General features: G+C 35.0%; 2 protein-coding genes across 4 annotated transcripts; both read right to left on the bottom strand.

Moving 5' to 3' along the window:
* Positions 1-312: 312 nt before the first annotated feature.
* LOC110702782 (pentatricopeptide repeat-containing protein At3g53170-like) lies at positions 313-3331 on the bottom strand. 2 transcript variants are annotated; one of them, XM_021880531.1, is made up of 4 exons: positions 2950-3331; positions 2238-2642; positions 978-2073; positions 313-854 (listed from the first exon to the last, which is right to left on the bottom strand). In XM_021880531.1, exons 2-4 carry the CDS (start codon positions 2574-2576, stop codon positions 832-834), a joined length of 1458 nt encoding a protein of 485 aa, XP_021736223.1. In that variant the 5' UTR covers positions 2577-2642; positions 2950-3331; the 3' UTR covers positions 313-831. The 2 variants fall into 2 exon arrangements, with proteins under 2 accessions (XP_021736223.1, XP_021736228.1); XM_021880536.1 differs by having other exon boundaries at positions 3004-3331.
* Positions 3332-8406: 5075 nt separating this feature from the next.
* On the bottom strand, positions 8407-13489 carry LOC110702765 (cycloartenol-C-24-methyltransferase-like). 2 transcript variants are annotated; one of them, XM_021880523.1, is made up of 14 exons: positions 13312-13489; positions 13103-13193; positions 11995-12061; positions 11037-11110; positions 10838-10922; positions 10678-10733; positions 10223-10277; positions 10009-10056; positions 9815-9898; positions 9603-9719; positions 9400-9483; positions 9184-9309; positions 8990-9087; positions 8407-8816 (listed from the first exon to the last, which is right to left on the bottom strand). In XM_021880523.1, the coding sequence occupies exons 2-14, from the start codon at positions 13183-13185 to the stop codon at positions 8753-8755; spliced, it is 1041 nt and encodes a 346-aa protein (XP_021736215.1). In that variant the 5' UTR covers positions 13186-13193; positions 13312-13489; the 3' UTR covers positions 8407-8752. The 2 variants fall into 2 exon arrangements, with proteins under 2 accessions (XP_021736215.1, XP_021736207.1); XM_021880515.1 differs by having other exon boundaries at positions 13103-13488.
* Positions 13490-15262: the final 1773 nt, after the last annotated feature.

The raw sequence follows: 15262 nt of genomic DNA, 5'->3' as shown, positions 1-15262 counted from the left end.
GGGAAAGCAGAGAAAGCAGCCAACGGCAACAATGACAGGGCAGAAGAAGACGAGCCTCATTAATGTTCCACTATGGGGGAGTGGCACCTTGTCCTCTGATGTTCTGATGTTCTGTATTGCAATAATACAGGACAAACACCTTAATTGGAAGCTAGGTTATTTTGTAGTAGTGCCTTAGTATATAAGAGGCTAATTTATTCAGTAGTAGTTATGTGAGCATTGTAAGAAACACTTTGAGAGATTAGCAGCCTAAAGTTGCCTTGAGAGAGTTGTGGCCTAAAGCCACTATCTTATTATTTTGCTAGAAATCAATCAAACAACCGAAAGCTTCCATCTTTATTACTTGAATTCCTTATTTTACAATTGCTGTTCCTTAGTCTATTACATAACCACAAAAAGGTTTGGGAAGTGCAATATAGCAAGCCGCGGAGAGTCAGGTGAATTAAGATCTAATAAGTAAGGCATTTTCGGCAACCTTTCATAGCAGTGAAAACGATGAAAGGTTGGTTGGTGAGGGAGGAAACAGAATGGTGAAGTTGAAGGTCAAAGAATTGTTTCGACAAAATACAGTGATAGAAAAATTTGTTAAGGCACTGAATGTCATTCCCCACAGCTTGTTGTTACCATTAGAAATCTTTAACGCAAGTAATAAACGCAGAGTGCATACTATATTACTACTCGTATTAGCTATAGCAAAAAAAAAAAAACTGAAACAAGGAGAATTTTACCATAACCATATCAACAACAGCTAGCTGTCACATAGGCCTCCAATCTTTCATTTCTTGCAGTGATAGTGGTCATTATCACAAGGAAGTAACACAGAAAAATGAACTAGCACCCAAGCAGCTTAGGTTCTGACATCAAAACAAAGTGAATCTCAATTCAAGAAGTTTCTGTCAAAAAGTAAGATCATACAGAGTACTTCATATATGGTATGGCATGGCCCAAATGATTTAAATATAAAGATAAAGACAGACCTGAGCAGGTTTCTGTGGACAGCATCTTTGCCTCTAAATGTTCTGCAACTTCACTCATCCCCTTAGCATCGTATGCTTGAACCATGGTAGCAAAGGTTACATAATCTGGCTCACAGTTTTTATCAGTCATTTCCGAGAATACCTTACTCATTTTATCAACATCGCCAGCCCTTCCATAGGCACTGATGACGCAATTAAAGAATGGAGTGTCCAAAACTGCATTGGAGTTCTCAACTTGCCTAAGAATTGAATCCACTTTGAACAGCTTCCCAGCTTTACTATAAGCGTTAACAAGTGAGCAATAGGTTATGGTGTTAGGTTTCATCCCCTGATGTTTCATTTTCAGGAAAAATTTATCCATCTTCTCAATATCACCAGCTCGTCCATATATATCTATCACTGTATTGAGAGTCACGATAGTCGGGGAGAAGAACCTATTTTTCATGAAATCCAGAATTGACTCCATTTTCTGATACATGCGTGCTCTCCCATACGACCTTATTAAGATGTTAAAGGTCCTCACATCTGGGCTTATCCCCATTAACTGAAACTCTTCATACGACCTCTCCATCTTCTCTATTTGCCCACAATTCCCATAAGCTGAAATGAATGAGTTCATTGTGAAAACATCTGGATGGCATGTACCACTATCAATCATGTCAGATAATACGTTCTCCATCATTTCAAACATTTCAGCCTTTCCATAACCATCTATTACAGTGTTATATGTAATTGAACTGCATTCAATTCCCAAATAAGTCATCTCGGCAAGAATCTGACTAACAAGATCAAGACGGTGATGCTTAATGCAGCAGCTTAGTAGTATTGTATATGTATAAACATTAGGTTTACAGTCGTACACAGATTTCATGTCATCAATGGTTGAAAATGCTTGGTCAAAGAGGCCACACATTCCATAAGCATTTACCAATGCACTGAAAACATCAACAGTAGGCTGAAGCCCATCAGACAACATCACCTCAAAAAGCAAACCAGCTTGCTCCGCCTTCCTACATTTTCCGAGCATCATCAAAAGCTTTGTGTATGTTTGACATCTTGGTTTATACCAATGCTGTTTGCGAAGCAAGCCAAATATCTAGGATAGTGTCTTTGTTAGACATGATTTGCAGAAAACATATAATTAGATAGAGTACGAAAGGATGAGTTAGGTTGGTCCTTTACTAAGTGCTAAGTTCCTTAATAGCTGCATAATACTCGAAATTCAGCAAAGCAAGAATAACCAAGAAAACACCAACTGACCTTGAGAGCAGACTCCCAATTGTTCAGCTGAATAGCATCATCTAAAGCCTCCAAGACAGCTTTTGGCCACAAATTCTTATACTTTTTCGACCCGGCTTTACTCTCAATGGCTTTAATGGCTGCCTCAGTCCACAACATCTTTGATAGTTCCTTTTTCTGGCGCTTCTGAAGCCCCTTTGACACCACTACATTGGTCTTCTTTGCAGCAACACGAAACCCAGATGGGTTTTTTCCTATTCCTGGCTTTTTTTCATTGAAGCATTTCTTCGAACAGGTAGAAGGCATAAATGAAGATGACAACCAGTTGAAATTTAGGGAATCTACAAGTACTTTATCCATTAAACTGATTGATGGGTTGAAGAAACAGGTTTGTTTTGATGAATTCTTGGAGCGCACGTAAGTTAACTGCAAGTTTTGAATTTTGTAAATTAGGTAATTCAGTTTTATACTATGATCAAATAAATATTTATACATATATTGCTCATAAATTACAAAAACCACCAGAATTTATACATATATTTGTAATAATATTTATACATAAATTACAAACCACCAGAATTAAACCAACAAAAACAACTCCAATTCAACAGGAATTAATATATAGTGATAAAGAATTCAAATTTAGCAAATTTAACAAATACAAGTATATATGAAGTCAACAATCAGAAATTGGGGTTTGCAAGAAATTGAAACTGAATAAAATTATAATAACCTGTTAATTAGATTCAATTTTACCCTGCTCCTGTATGTCATCTTCCTCACTCACCTTGATTATAGGAAGTGCACTGCAATTTCCTCAGAATTCATCTTCATAGCATAAATTCAATGAATTTGGAGCCAAATTGTGCAGTAGGTGCCACTGTTGTGGTTTAATCAATCCCATGGATAAACCATACTCTGCAATTGAATGTTCAAGAGATTTTTACTTGAAGGAGAGAGAGGGAGGAGGTGAACGATGGGCGTCGTTTAGTAGAAAGATCATAAATTGGTGACTGGATCCCGGTCCAGTATCCACTAATTGGTCTATTACTGTGGCAGTGGGCCGGACCAAACCATAACACGGCATGGCATGTTATTGTGTGTGTCGGTCTGTGGGTTATCTTAGACTACGCTTTTTTAAACAAGCATGATATGACACGATCTAACACGTTGCTTTGGCTTAATTATGGAAGTACAATTCTATGGAATATAAGCTTGGGTTGTGTGTGGACCGACTTTGTAAGATTTATCTACAACACAACATGTAGCGAGTGGGTTCAACCATAGGCTAATCCTAACCAAGGCAAGGAGATGTTGACTAGACATGAGGTACAACTCATAACTTAAACTGAACTATAATAAGAAACATTATGATTATGATGGGCTGTAAAAACCACTCATCACCTATTCCTTATGGTTATGGAGGCATATTCATCAAAAACACCAATTTCCACTTTATTTAACGTTATTGCACATTTGCTTAGTTGAAAGACTTGACAATGATCAATTGAGTTGAATACAAGGTAGATATATCAAGCTCAAACGTGCAAAACTTGTTATAAAGAGTAAAATAGCCCTAGAATCTTCACACCTATCTCATTTGATACACATTCGATCTACATTACTTTTTTTTTTTTTTTTTTTTTTTTTTTTTTTTTTTTTGATAGGTAACATGAAAAGCTTTCTTGGACCAAAACCCATCTTAGATCAACCTCCGTACAATTAGTAGACAATACAAGAAAAGGATGATAAATAAAATTAAAAAACAGTTTTTCACCAAATACCATTGAATTTTAACATAATTCATGAAATATCACCAACATTTTTCAAATTCACCGTATAACATTCAGGTTTATGAAAATATCACAACATGCCATTAATGACTAATGGACGTTAACAACATTAGTCATTAAGGCTAATAATGCCATGTGGCAGCTTGTGATTGGTTCCCTTCCAAATTATTTAATTTAAAAATAATTATTTAATTAATCATCAAAAAATCCAAAAAAAAAACAACCACCACCAACACCTCGCCAGCACGGAGGACCAGAACCCCCTCGCCGGCACGGAATCCGACCAAAACCCCCGCCGACGCTCCTTCCCTTCCCCTGAACCGCCGTGCCCGGTTGCTCGTAACTCCCTCGAAAAACCCTCCCTTAACCACCATGCTAGCATCACCTCGAAAAACCCCCTACCTCCCTTGAAAAACCTTCCCCTAAACACCGGCCGACGCCAAACCGCCCTCCCCCGACCTGCGTCGGCGAACAAATTCGTCCCGTCCCGATGCCATCTCCACCCCACTGAACCACCACGTACGCCGAAATCTTAAAACCAAAATCTAGGGTTTTGATTTTAGTGTTTGGGGGTTTCGTGGTGGTGGTTTTCGACAAGTTGGGCGGCGGCGACTTGTTGGAGAGGGTTTGGGTTGCCGGCGAAGGGATTTCGGGGTTGGGTTGGGTTTTCGGCTAAGGTGGAAAGACAGAGAAGGGTTGAATTTGGCGACGGTGATGGCTGGGGATTTCGGTTAAGGTGATGGTTGGGGTCGGGGTTGTTGTCGTCAGGGGAGGGGGATGGTCACCAGCCAGCCGGGAAGTGGCTGGGTGAGGATTGTTGTCAACGGGGGCGACGGAGGCTTGTACTGGCAGTGTTTTATTTTTATTTTTTTAAAATGATTTTTCTAAATCTAACTAATTAAATAAATAATATTAATAAAAACCAATTACAAGCTGTCATGTAGCGTAGTTAATATTAATGACTAACTGAGTTAATAGAAATGACGTGTTGTGATATTTTCATAATATTGAATGTTATATAGTGAATTTGAAAAATGTTGGTGGTATTTGGTGAATTAGGTTAAAACTCAGTGGTATTTGGTGAAAAAACCGATAAAAAAATATAAAAGATATTAAAAAAAAATGAGGGAGCCCCGGTTAATCTCAGAGATTAACATTTTAGCTTATCTTCTCTCACAACTTTATACATTGATTTCTGTGCCACTTTATTATTTTCGTTTTATCATTTAAAATAAAAGAAAAGGATTAGATTGTGAAATGAGATATATTAACAAATTTATTTTAGAGAGAAACTTAAATTTACCCTAAAAAAATTACTAAGAGGTGATATTTGTTATTTACACAAACATTGGGGCATGTATAAAATTCCATATTTCTACAAAGCAACAAAAGGTAACAAAGGTCTAGAAACGAATAAAAAGGGTAGTCCAACTCTTTCAAAAAAAAAAAAAAGGGTAGTCCAACAATTAGGTAACCGCGAATTAGTGGCTACCAAACGCCGCAACGATTCGCGCATCTCGAACAGCACAAACGCGATTCTTTCCCTGTGTATCTTCAATGCTACTTCCATTCTCCCCATTTTATTGCCTAATTCAACGCAATTCATTGATTTGACCCAAACACAGCAACTATTAATTCAAATTACTTTTTTATAAAATATCAAATTGGGCCCGGCCCATAACCTAGGAAAGAACATAGAAAATGAAACCCCTAAAAAAATCACCTATAAATAACCACTACTCCTCCTTCCTCATTCCAAACCACCACAACTCCCATTTTTTTATGGGATCTCCTATGTTTGACGTCTTCTAAATTTTCTTCCATTTCAATTATTTATTCATTTATTTTCTCTCTTCTCAAGAACTTCGATTCATTTCCAGTAAAAATAGGAGAGAGAGAATTAAATTTAGAAGAACCCTGTAACAAAAATGAGCAAATATTCAGAGTTGTTGGATATTGGGGTCAGAATTGCTGCCCGTTTTCATTCCCACTGCCCGCAAACTGCCCGGATGTATTATCATCCTCCGCCGAACAATTCCTCCCCCGGAATCCACCAGTTTCCGACGCAAGACGGCGGCTCTGTTGGTTGCAATGGGAGTTCTTCTGGGGTTGATTATACCAAGGATTTGATCCTTTATACTATCTGTTGATTTTTTTTATTTCCCTTCAAAAATTTGGGATTATACTAATTTTAGGGCATTTTTATCATGAAAAAAAAAATTGTTTTAGTTTCAGTTTTTGTTATTTTGGTGGGTTGTTTTGAGGATTGATTGGTTTGATGGTTGTGGATTGTTCGTCGTTTTATTTTGATATTATGGTTGCTTATTAAGTTTAATGCAGTGTTTTTTTTTCAATTTTTTTTTTCTTTCAATTTCGACCAACTCATAAATATTCAGACAAATAAAAATTTGTATGATGTGATTGATGTCTTCAATTAGTAGATTAATCTGTAATATTTTGAATATTACGAAGCAATCTGTAAATTGGGTGAAATAAATACGACATGTTATGTGAATAAATTCGTTTCTTCTACGAAAGGTGACTAGTAGAAGATGCTTCAAGGTAATCTCATTTTAAATACGGAGTATTGGGATGATGTGACATATGGACCAAATCCATTTTTAGAGGAGGTTCTAACCCCTAAAGATTATTTTAAAATTGTGTTAATGATTTACTCCGTATTACGTAACAACCGGGTTTTGTCCCTCTGAATTACACACCTTACCAAAAATATACGAGTTAGATTTGGAGTGCCGTTACATACTCCCCCGTTTCAATAAGATTGTGGTTTACGGGCTACACATTTTATATTTTAGTCCGAGTGAAATTTAAGAGCAATATGAATATAAGTTACAAATGGAGATGATCGTAAAGGAATTACAACCCTTAGACTTAACCTAAGAACACTCTCAATGATGAGCAAAAAAAAATGTTCACCCATTGTCTCTCTACTCACTTTCTCTCTCAACAAATCACAAGTTTTTTTCACAATTTCTCTCCCAATGGTGAGCAAAAAAAATGTTTGCCCACTACTCTCTTTCTCTTACTTTTTCAATACACCACCATTACTTTCTCTTTTCTACACAACACTTCTTTATTTATTAATTTCATTTATATTTTAACAATATTACTCCAAATAAATAAAAACTATTCTAAATTTGTGTAACTTTTTTTTTTTATTTTTTTATTTTATTTGTGTCGTTTTTATCGTTAAAATAAAGAATATGGAGGATTTATGGTATTTATGAAATTATACCAAAATATACAAAAATGCATGTCTATTTATAGAGGATTAAATTTTATGACCGTTGGTAATTTTAATTTTTTTTTTTAATAAATATTTATTTCAGAATTTGTATTACAAAAAATATAACCATTGCAAATTGTGGGGCCCACCAGAGCATTATTCATCTTAAAAAATGCTCAAGTCTTGGGCATTTTTAGAAATGCTCATGAGCATTTTTTGGCTTTTTCTCATTTGCTCACCATTGTAATGCATGAGCAAATTTTATGCCCACCTAAAATGCCCATGAGCAAATTTTTAGCTCACCATTAATAGTGCTCTAAACCAAATCTATCGGGTATGAGCATGACACATAATCGTGGAGCAATTCCATTTAGCTGGAATGACTGGGTCATGAGACTAAGCAAGACATCCAACTTGTGTGGAAAGAATATCCCCCACGTTCATGGGTATGAGAGAAAGGAGACACAATCAACGGATAAAATTGTAAATCAGACAAATTGTCCACCATCCACTTAAAAGTACAAGTCTACAAAGTACAGCAATTTGCAAGATTTGTATTGTAATTAATTTTTTTTAAAATGAAAGGTTAACTGGAATAAAGTGTAAGATATAAGCACTTGTTATTTTGCGGATCTAAAATAAAGTGTCAGTCTACAACTCCACCCTTTAGTTAATTGTTATAAAATCAAGTTTGCAGTTGCCTTTTCACAGTCTCTAAAACCAAAATTTGACATCATCTTTTTAGTATTTTTTTTTTTTTTTGAAGAAACATCTTTTTAGTATATAGAGTAATATTAATCTTATTTAATCATTATAATTAATACATAATACGTAGTAGTTGTTAACATTTCAAAAATAAGGATTTTGATTTTTCGACTCTAAAATGTCAAGTGCGAAATAAATTACTTTTCATATGAAAAAAGATGAATATTATTTTAAACAAGGAATGGAAAATGGTGAAGAATACATTTTCCCATATCTACTAGTATGTAGCCCCACATAGCATATTCCTACCTTGCATCCGCACCTAACAGGCTAATAGACAGTTCATACACATTAGTGCATGCATTACACAGGCGAGAACATGCATCAGCATCATTTACATGGCCCGCATCATTTACGCGTCACGGAACAAGTTTCACAGCTAAAGAAGACAAATTCAAAGATAACTGAACTAGTAAATTAGAAAGAGTGAAAATGCAGCAAATTTCTGCCAAATTACACATTAACAGGTGATGATCCAAACCAAAATGTTGACGAATTTGAAAATTGCAAGGACACAAGGTGAAAAAAGATCTGCTAAATAGGTAAACAAGAGGTTAAGATGTAAATAGCTTGCAACATTTTGGATGAGGTTAAGATGTACTAAATTGCATCCGAGCGACACACAAGACTGCATTGAAGCTTGTTCTATTGGTCACAATGGAAGTTTCACCAACCAGATGTCCCTCGACCGCTGCATAGCTTTTAATCCGAAACAGTCCATGTGTTTAAAGTTACTCGCTAGGTGACAAGGGCTTCCGTGCCACAAAAAAGTACATAGGAGTGAAGATCTCTCTCCTGAAAATTTCCAGTAAAGAGTCAAGTAAGATACTATATGAATGATAATGATGATTCACAATATTTTCCTGGAAGGAACATAACATCTTCAAAAAAAATTAAATTGGCATTTACAGTATATAGCTGTTGAAGGTAATCAAATGAGCCTTATTTAGCAAAATTATGTTACTAACCTTCCACCCTCAACAAGCCCTTCAGCAGCCTTTTCAAGAAAAGATTGAACTCTTAAACTCCCCTTTGGAGCAAGTCCGACGTATTCTAGAGACTTGACCTAGAAAAGAAAGACAAGATAGTTAAGAATTGTGCTCTGTGGATAGCCGGTATAGCAAACTCGAAGTACTAACAATTTTTAGCATGCTAATCTTACCAGGTTTCTCGTGCAGAAACGTCCAACAGAAGTTAGACGGAAGCTACTAAAAGAAAAGTGATTTGTATCCAAAGGCAAGTACCAAGGAACTGGTGAATCAGGTGCAAGATCTCTCTCCCAAATGACCTTAAATAACAATAATTCACAACTTTAGAACATAAAGAATGAATGGAGGTTGAGCAAAAATAAAACAATGAGATATCCATAACTGCAGACCTCAAATCCTGCCTTCTTTAGAGCATCAAGGCACTGTCTAGTTGATCTGATGTCTGGAAGCCCGTCACCAAGCTCAATTTCTGACTGAACTTGTCAAATTGCCAACAAAAATACCAAATTTTAAGATATTAATCATCCACAACAATTGCATATAATAATGACCACTAGAAAGCATAATCAGATACTGTTGTTTCAGTAACAACCTTGATTTTCTGGTGATCTTGGTTATCGGGATCAAAGGCATCTGTCATGCACCACTCGTATGCAGCAAAATGTTGCCCAGGCTTTAACACTCTGTATATCTCTTTATAGCACCCGACCTTTCGTCAACAGAAATGAAATAACATACATGTGAGTATAAATAGTCTCAGCTTATAAATAGTTGAGAAAGAAAGGAGATTATTGTACAACATACAGCATCTGGTGCATGACATGTTGCCTCAATGGCATAAACAGCATCAAATGAATTGTCGGGCATTGGCATTTTCATGAAATCAGCCTGAAAACAATGATTTAAAGATGCAAGTGATTTAGAGGTTATCCATATCTCTATAAACTTTAAAGCTACATTTGCTGAAGTTAAACCTCCATAATGTGGTTAAACCTTACTTTGATAAAATTACATGTCTTGTCAACCCCTGCAATCCGATTCAGTTCCTGTCATGCAGTGAAGGCTCAATCAGTAAACAAGCATAAAAGCGTATCCAACAATTAACAGAAAAAGGAAATGATGCTGGCGTGAAAAATTCGGAAACATATTCACCTAATGCAGAAATAGAAACAAGAGAGGTAAAGAGCACCAAAAGACAGAGTGGGATCATACCTTCCCCCTAGTAATTTGATATTCATTATTGTTCAACCCTGTCACAGATGTCGAGCTGACAAATATTCAACAATTCAGATCTCCGACAAAAAAAAAAAATCCAAAAGAATGAAAAGGGCAGGATTTTCAAAACATTAGCTTTATACCAGACATGATATTGTAACCAACACTACTAGCAGGTACTGCACAACACTTACGATGACGCCAGGTTGATTGGTTCAGCAGCGATATTATTACTCAAATATTACAGAATAACATGTACCACACTGAAAACTCAGAACATTTTACAGAATACCAACATGAATACAACAACTGTACTTGGAAAAAGTACAGATACACAATGCAAACAGATAGTATTCCCCAAAGAGGCATATTAACAAAGACTTTAGAGCTAAAGAGCAAGAATATAAAATTTAGAACAGTGAACATGAAAGGTTGCATGCCAAAGGGCATACCTGAATCTAGAAATTTCCCTGAGAGGCCCTCCAATACCACATCCCACATCTAACACCTGAGGAAAATCCAAACACCCAAATTCAGAAAAAACATTGGGATTAATTCTCAGTGTGAATACTAGCCCACCATACATCCCAAAAGGAAGGAGAAAAAAAAAACCTTATGACCAGGCTTCAGTTCTAGTTGCAAAGCAAGGAAGTGCTCGTGGCGTTTGATGCTTTCACGAAGAGATTCCCCATTCCATCTGTAAGCATAAAAGTACATGCAATTTCATTCTTATAAAAGGTAAAAGCAGGAGAAACATGCTAGCAGTTGTAATTAAAAAAATAAAAAGATTATTAAAAGAATAAAGGCAAACCTGTGAGCAAAATGAAAGGACTCTCCCCAGCCAAACTCATAGAAACTAGTCACCAGATCATAATACTTGTTGACCTGTCATTAGAGTACACCAAGATTAATAGCTCAATCAGATATTAAAAAAAAAAAAAAAGTAATTATGTAAAAAAACATTACAATCAAGCCTCGACAAAGATTCTGTGATCATCATTCACCAAATCACCAGTTAAGACGAATACAAAATTTAGATTCTATGGAGTGCAAAACTTGGAATTGAGATATAGTCAGAATAATATAATTACATAATGCAGTGCAAGCTAAAGTTCATGCTCAGTAATCATTACTAGAATACTTATCCAGCCTAACAGAGAAGCATACATCCTCAGAAGCAATCAAATTAATTTATAAAGCCAGCATTATAGTATGAAGCAATGCTTATTGTATCCTTCACCCAAGGAAAATGAAACTAACTTATGGCCAATCCCAAATATAAATTGGTTTTATCTACACAAATACATATGACAATAGAATAGCGAAGCTTAGACCTTCAAAACAGAATAGATCAAGTTGAAAATAAATTAAACTAATAAAGTTATTTCAACACTAGAGACGTTTACATTGAAATTGGAATTGGGGCTATATATTTCTCACCACACAAGATTGTACCCAAACTTGCACATTCTCTCTCTAACTGGATGAACCACTCAAGTTTCATTTTGCCACAGTAAGATACAATCCATACTTCATACGTTCATACCTAAGTAGCAAAGATACTTCTACACAATGACATGTTCCCTATCATGTACTTGGACACTAGCATGTTCCATTTGATGATATATTTGATAATCAATACTTAGAGCAAGTCAGTGGAAGTTGGCAACACCAAAACAAATGTAGGACTAGATGACGCAAAAACAATCAACCACCAAACTAGAAGCCCCAAACCAATCTACAACAGGTGCAATTTTAGTGTTCATTACCATATCAGTGTAGTTAGATTTTCTTTCTTCTTCTTCACCTCCATAGTAGACATGGTATTTCTCATACCTGAAGCAAGAAAAGTATACTAATTACTTGACGCTGAGGGATCACAAACAGAACGAATATTCTAAATATAGAAGAAGATATCAAGATTACATATGTAAAATATTGCATCACAAAGTCAGAACTTTCAAGAGACGACATTGGTAAACGGTTTGCGTTGGCTTTCATTACAGTAGCAGATTCAAGAAAAGTGTAAACAGAAAAAGAAAAACAATTACTTCAACTGTAGTAGAAATCATAATACGACAAAAACTAGATTGCATCTGTTGCATACAATTATATACTGTTCATATTAACTACTTTAACATCATTGGCAATAATAAGCTTCGTCATGAACAGTTTGATCTGAAATTACAAATTTCCCATGTTCTTCACAAGTTTATCATTTCGATACGTACAAAGGTAAAGCTCTAAACATGTAGTAAACCATGCTGAGTGAACAATAACTACTCACACAAAATGTACTCATTTTATAACCGTTGACTTATTAATTCCTCAATGAGGAGAAAAACACTTAGATTGTGCAAGTAGAATTCCTCAACAAATTAAAATAAAAAGTGGCAAGTAAATAATCGATAAGTCCCACGATAACTCCGTAGGTCACGAATTACGACACTGAGACACAGAGCATGAGGTGGGCACAACAAACACATGTGGAGAAAAACACTTAGATTTTTGCTTACATAATAAAAGTATGGATCTAACCCAACAAACATCCTTGAATTGACCATCATCAACAACACCAACAATTATGACAATTGACAAATACTGAAATAGTAAATCAAACATCATAAATTCAATAGAGCAAGTTTTGTTAGTTGGGGGTTCATAAATTCAGATATCACGTGAGTTATTTCTCTTTTTTTCATTGCTCAATTAGTGGACCCCAATACTCAATTCAAGTATTCAACTACCATAATCTATCTCCCCTTCATCATATTCACAAAAGTTTCTAGTTTTAAGTGGCAAAGAAAGAGGGTTAGGTCACAGATTCGAATTCCGAATAATTATAACAATGCAGTAGAAGATAGAAAGAGAAATTACTTGTCAACGGCGGAGAAGACATCATCTTTCTCGATCTTTCCGCCAACGCCACTAGCGAGATCAAAAGCTCCAGTCTTTGACATCTTTCACTCTAAATATAATCAATTAATTAAAATTCAATCAAAAAGAAATATTCCAAAAATAATGGGAAAGAAGAAGATCTGAGAACCCTATAGAGAGAAATAAGGAGAAGGGAAAAGTAGAAAGACTTTAAGAAATCTGGGAATGCAGAAGAAATAGAAATAGTGCCGTATAGCGTGAGAAGCAGTAAGGAGGGGCCGTGCCAAGTGTCTAATTTTGTTTGTTTGCTGTTATCGTCTAACAAAAACGGCTATTGAGTTGTATTTTCTATTTTCAGAACACAGACATCCTCGCTATAATGAGTTGTTTGATGTTAACACTACTCTAATCTGTATTTTTAATTTCAGTTGCGATTGCGTGAGATTTTTAATTTCAGTTGCGATTGTGTGAGGTAATCTTGTGACTTTCGTATTTTATTGTAGTATGAAACTATGAATGTATGATGCATATCATTAACGATGGCAATACTAAATGGATATCCGTTAATCTACTCCACCCGTTTCAAATGAAATGGATGAAAATCTATTTTAAATGGATGAGAAGCGAGTGATGGATCAGATCGGATCAAATATGGATGATACTTACTTCACCCGTTAACCATCCACCCACGCATTTAACATATATTTAATTTTTTATTTATAAATTTTAAATAATAAAAAAAAAATTGCAAGAAAATTACTTATTTTTGTGTTGCAACTCTTGCAAGTTAATTTTTTTTTAAAGAATACGTTGTTATACTTTTCTTTTTTATTATAAAATAGAAATTTATTGTATAAATAATCGAAAATTAGAGTTTATGTGGATTTTTTTCACTTTAATTATTCATCCGTTAGTCCTCCGCTCCACACGTTTCATCCGTGGATGATGGATGGATGGATATGGATAATGGGTGAAGCAGGTGACAGATGGATGTAGATGGAGCAATTGAAATAATGGATGGATGCGGGTGAAGCTCCACCCGATCCAAATCCGATCCAATGCCATCTCTACTTACCATAGTTAACTGTGAATTTTATTCATGAGGACATCACTTGGTTTGTGCTATTTTATTTTTTAAAAAACGGTTCTAAGATAACACTACGTATTATTTGGGCTCGTAAATAAGTACTTATATGTGATTGTGTTTTGGTACTTTTTATGTACATATTATGATGTATTGATGTGTGTGGAGTTACTTCAAATTAAACTGATTGTTGAAATCTATCTCTACTCGTAAATCTTATACTTTGTATTGTTTAAAATTCACATGCAATTGATTTGAATGATTCTAGGTAGTCGTCTTAGATGAGCACGAAAAAAACGAAAATAAAAGGATTGATTGTACTAGTAGTGATGGACCATCTAATAATTTTACTTTTTTTTTTTTCTTCTCCTAAAGCCATATGCTATAATTACATCATTGGAATGTTTTTTCAACTTGTATGTATCTAAAATCTTGGCATTATTCATCAGAAAATCTACTATATTACTCTTAGTATATACTTATTATATAAAACAAAATATAATCATGTTGAGTTTTGATTGATTTATCCCGTAGATTATTGTTAAACCCGTTCCAAGCGTTGCACGAATTAAATAGCTACTATTTGTTTAATATAGTTGTTAATATTCTTTATTTGAAAAATAGTGTAATCATAATTTCATCAATTTATTTTGAAAGAAGTATTGTATTTATTTAATCATGAAAATTTGAAGCAAAAAAAAAAGGGAAGATATCAAAAATAGTTTAGGCGGGTAAATTTTCATAGAAAGTTGACATGTGTCCCTTAATAATGCCAGAAGCATGTTTCATTTTAGTAATAGTTAATAGATACGGGTCTGGGCCCGCAAACCAATAGAGGGAGTCCACTTCACAAGTCTAAATGAGGTTCCATCCCAAAACCATATAGTGATAAGTGGAGTATCCCCTTAGCCTTATAAAGTGTTTGACTCGCTCTTCTTTTCTCAATGTGGGACACTTATATGTGTTATTTGGTAGGATATACTTCAACAATTATTAATGTACAACGAAATGTTGTATATTTATTAATATGCAACTAAAAATATTCACGGTTAAAATACTGTATTGACAAATGTGTA

This window comes from Chenopodium quinoa, unplaced genomic scaffold (genome assembly GCF_001683475.1).
Source record: "Chenopodium quinoa cultivar QQ74 unplaced genomic scaffold, ASM168347v1, whole genome shotgun sequence".
Lineage (NCBI taxonomy): Eukaryota > Viridiplantae > Streptophyta > Magnoliopsida > Caryophyllales > Amaranthaceae > Chenopodium > Chenopodium quinoa.
Note: the sequence above shows the minus strand (reverse complement) of the source record. Positions and strands in the feature narration are given on the sequence as shown.

Bases quoted from the DNA above. Each gene is read 5' to 3' on its own strand.
- LOC110702782 (XM_021880531.1), bottom strand. From the start codon at position 2,576: ATGGATAAAGTACTTGTAGATTCCCTAAATTTCAACTGGTTGTCATCT. The intron at 2,074-2,237 runs GTCAGTTGGTGT...ACACTATCCTAG, and splicing joins ATTGGGAGTCTGCTCTCAAG to ATATTTGGCTTGCTTCGCAA. The intron at 855-977 runs GTCTGTCTTTAT...TTTTGATGTCAG, and splicing joins GTCCACAGAAACCTGCTCAG to AACCTAAGCTGCTTGGGTGC.
- LOC110702765 (XM_021880523.1), bottom strand. From the start codon at position 13,185: ATGTCAAAGACTGGAGCTTTTGATCTCGCTAGTGGCGTTGGCGGAAAG. The intron at 10,923-11,036 runs GTTTGCCTTTAT...TTATGCTTACAG, and splicing joins TCCTTTCATTTTGCTCACAG to ATGGAATGGGGAATCTCTTC. The intron at 9,484-9,602 runs GTTGTTACTGAA...TGACAAGTTCAG, and splicing joins AAGATCACCAGAAAATCAAG to TCAGAAATTGAGCTTGGTGA.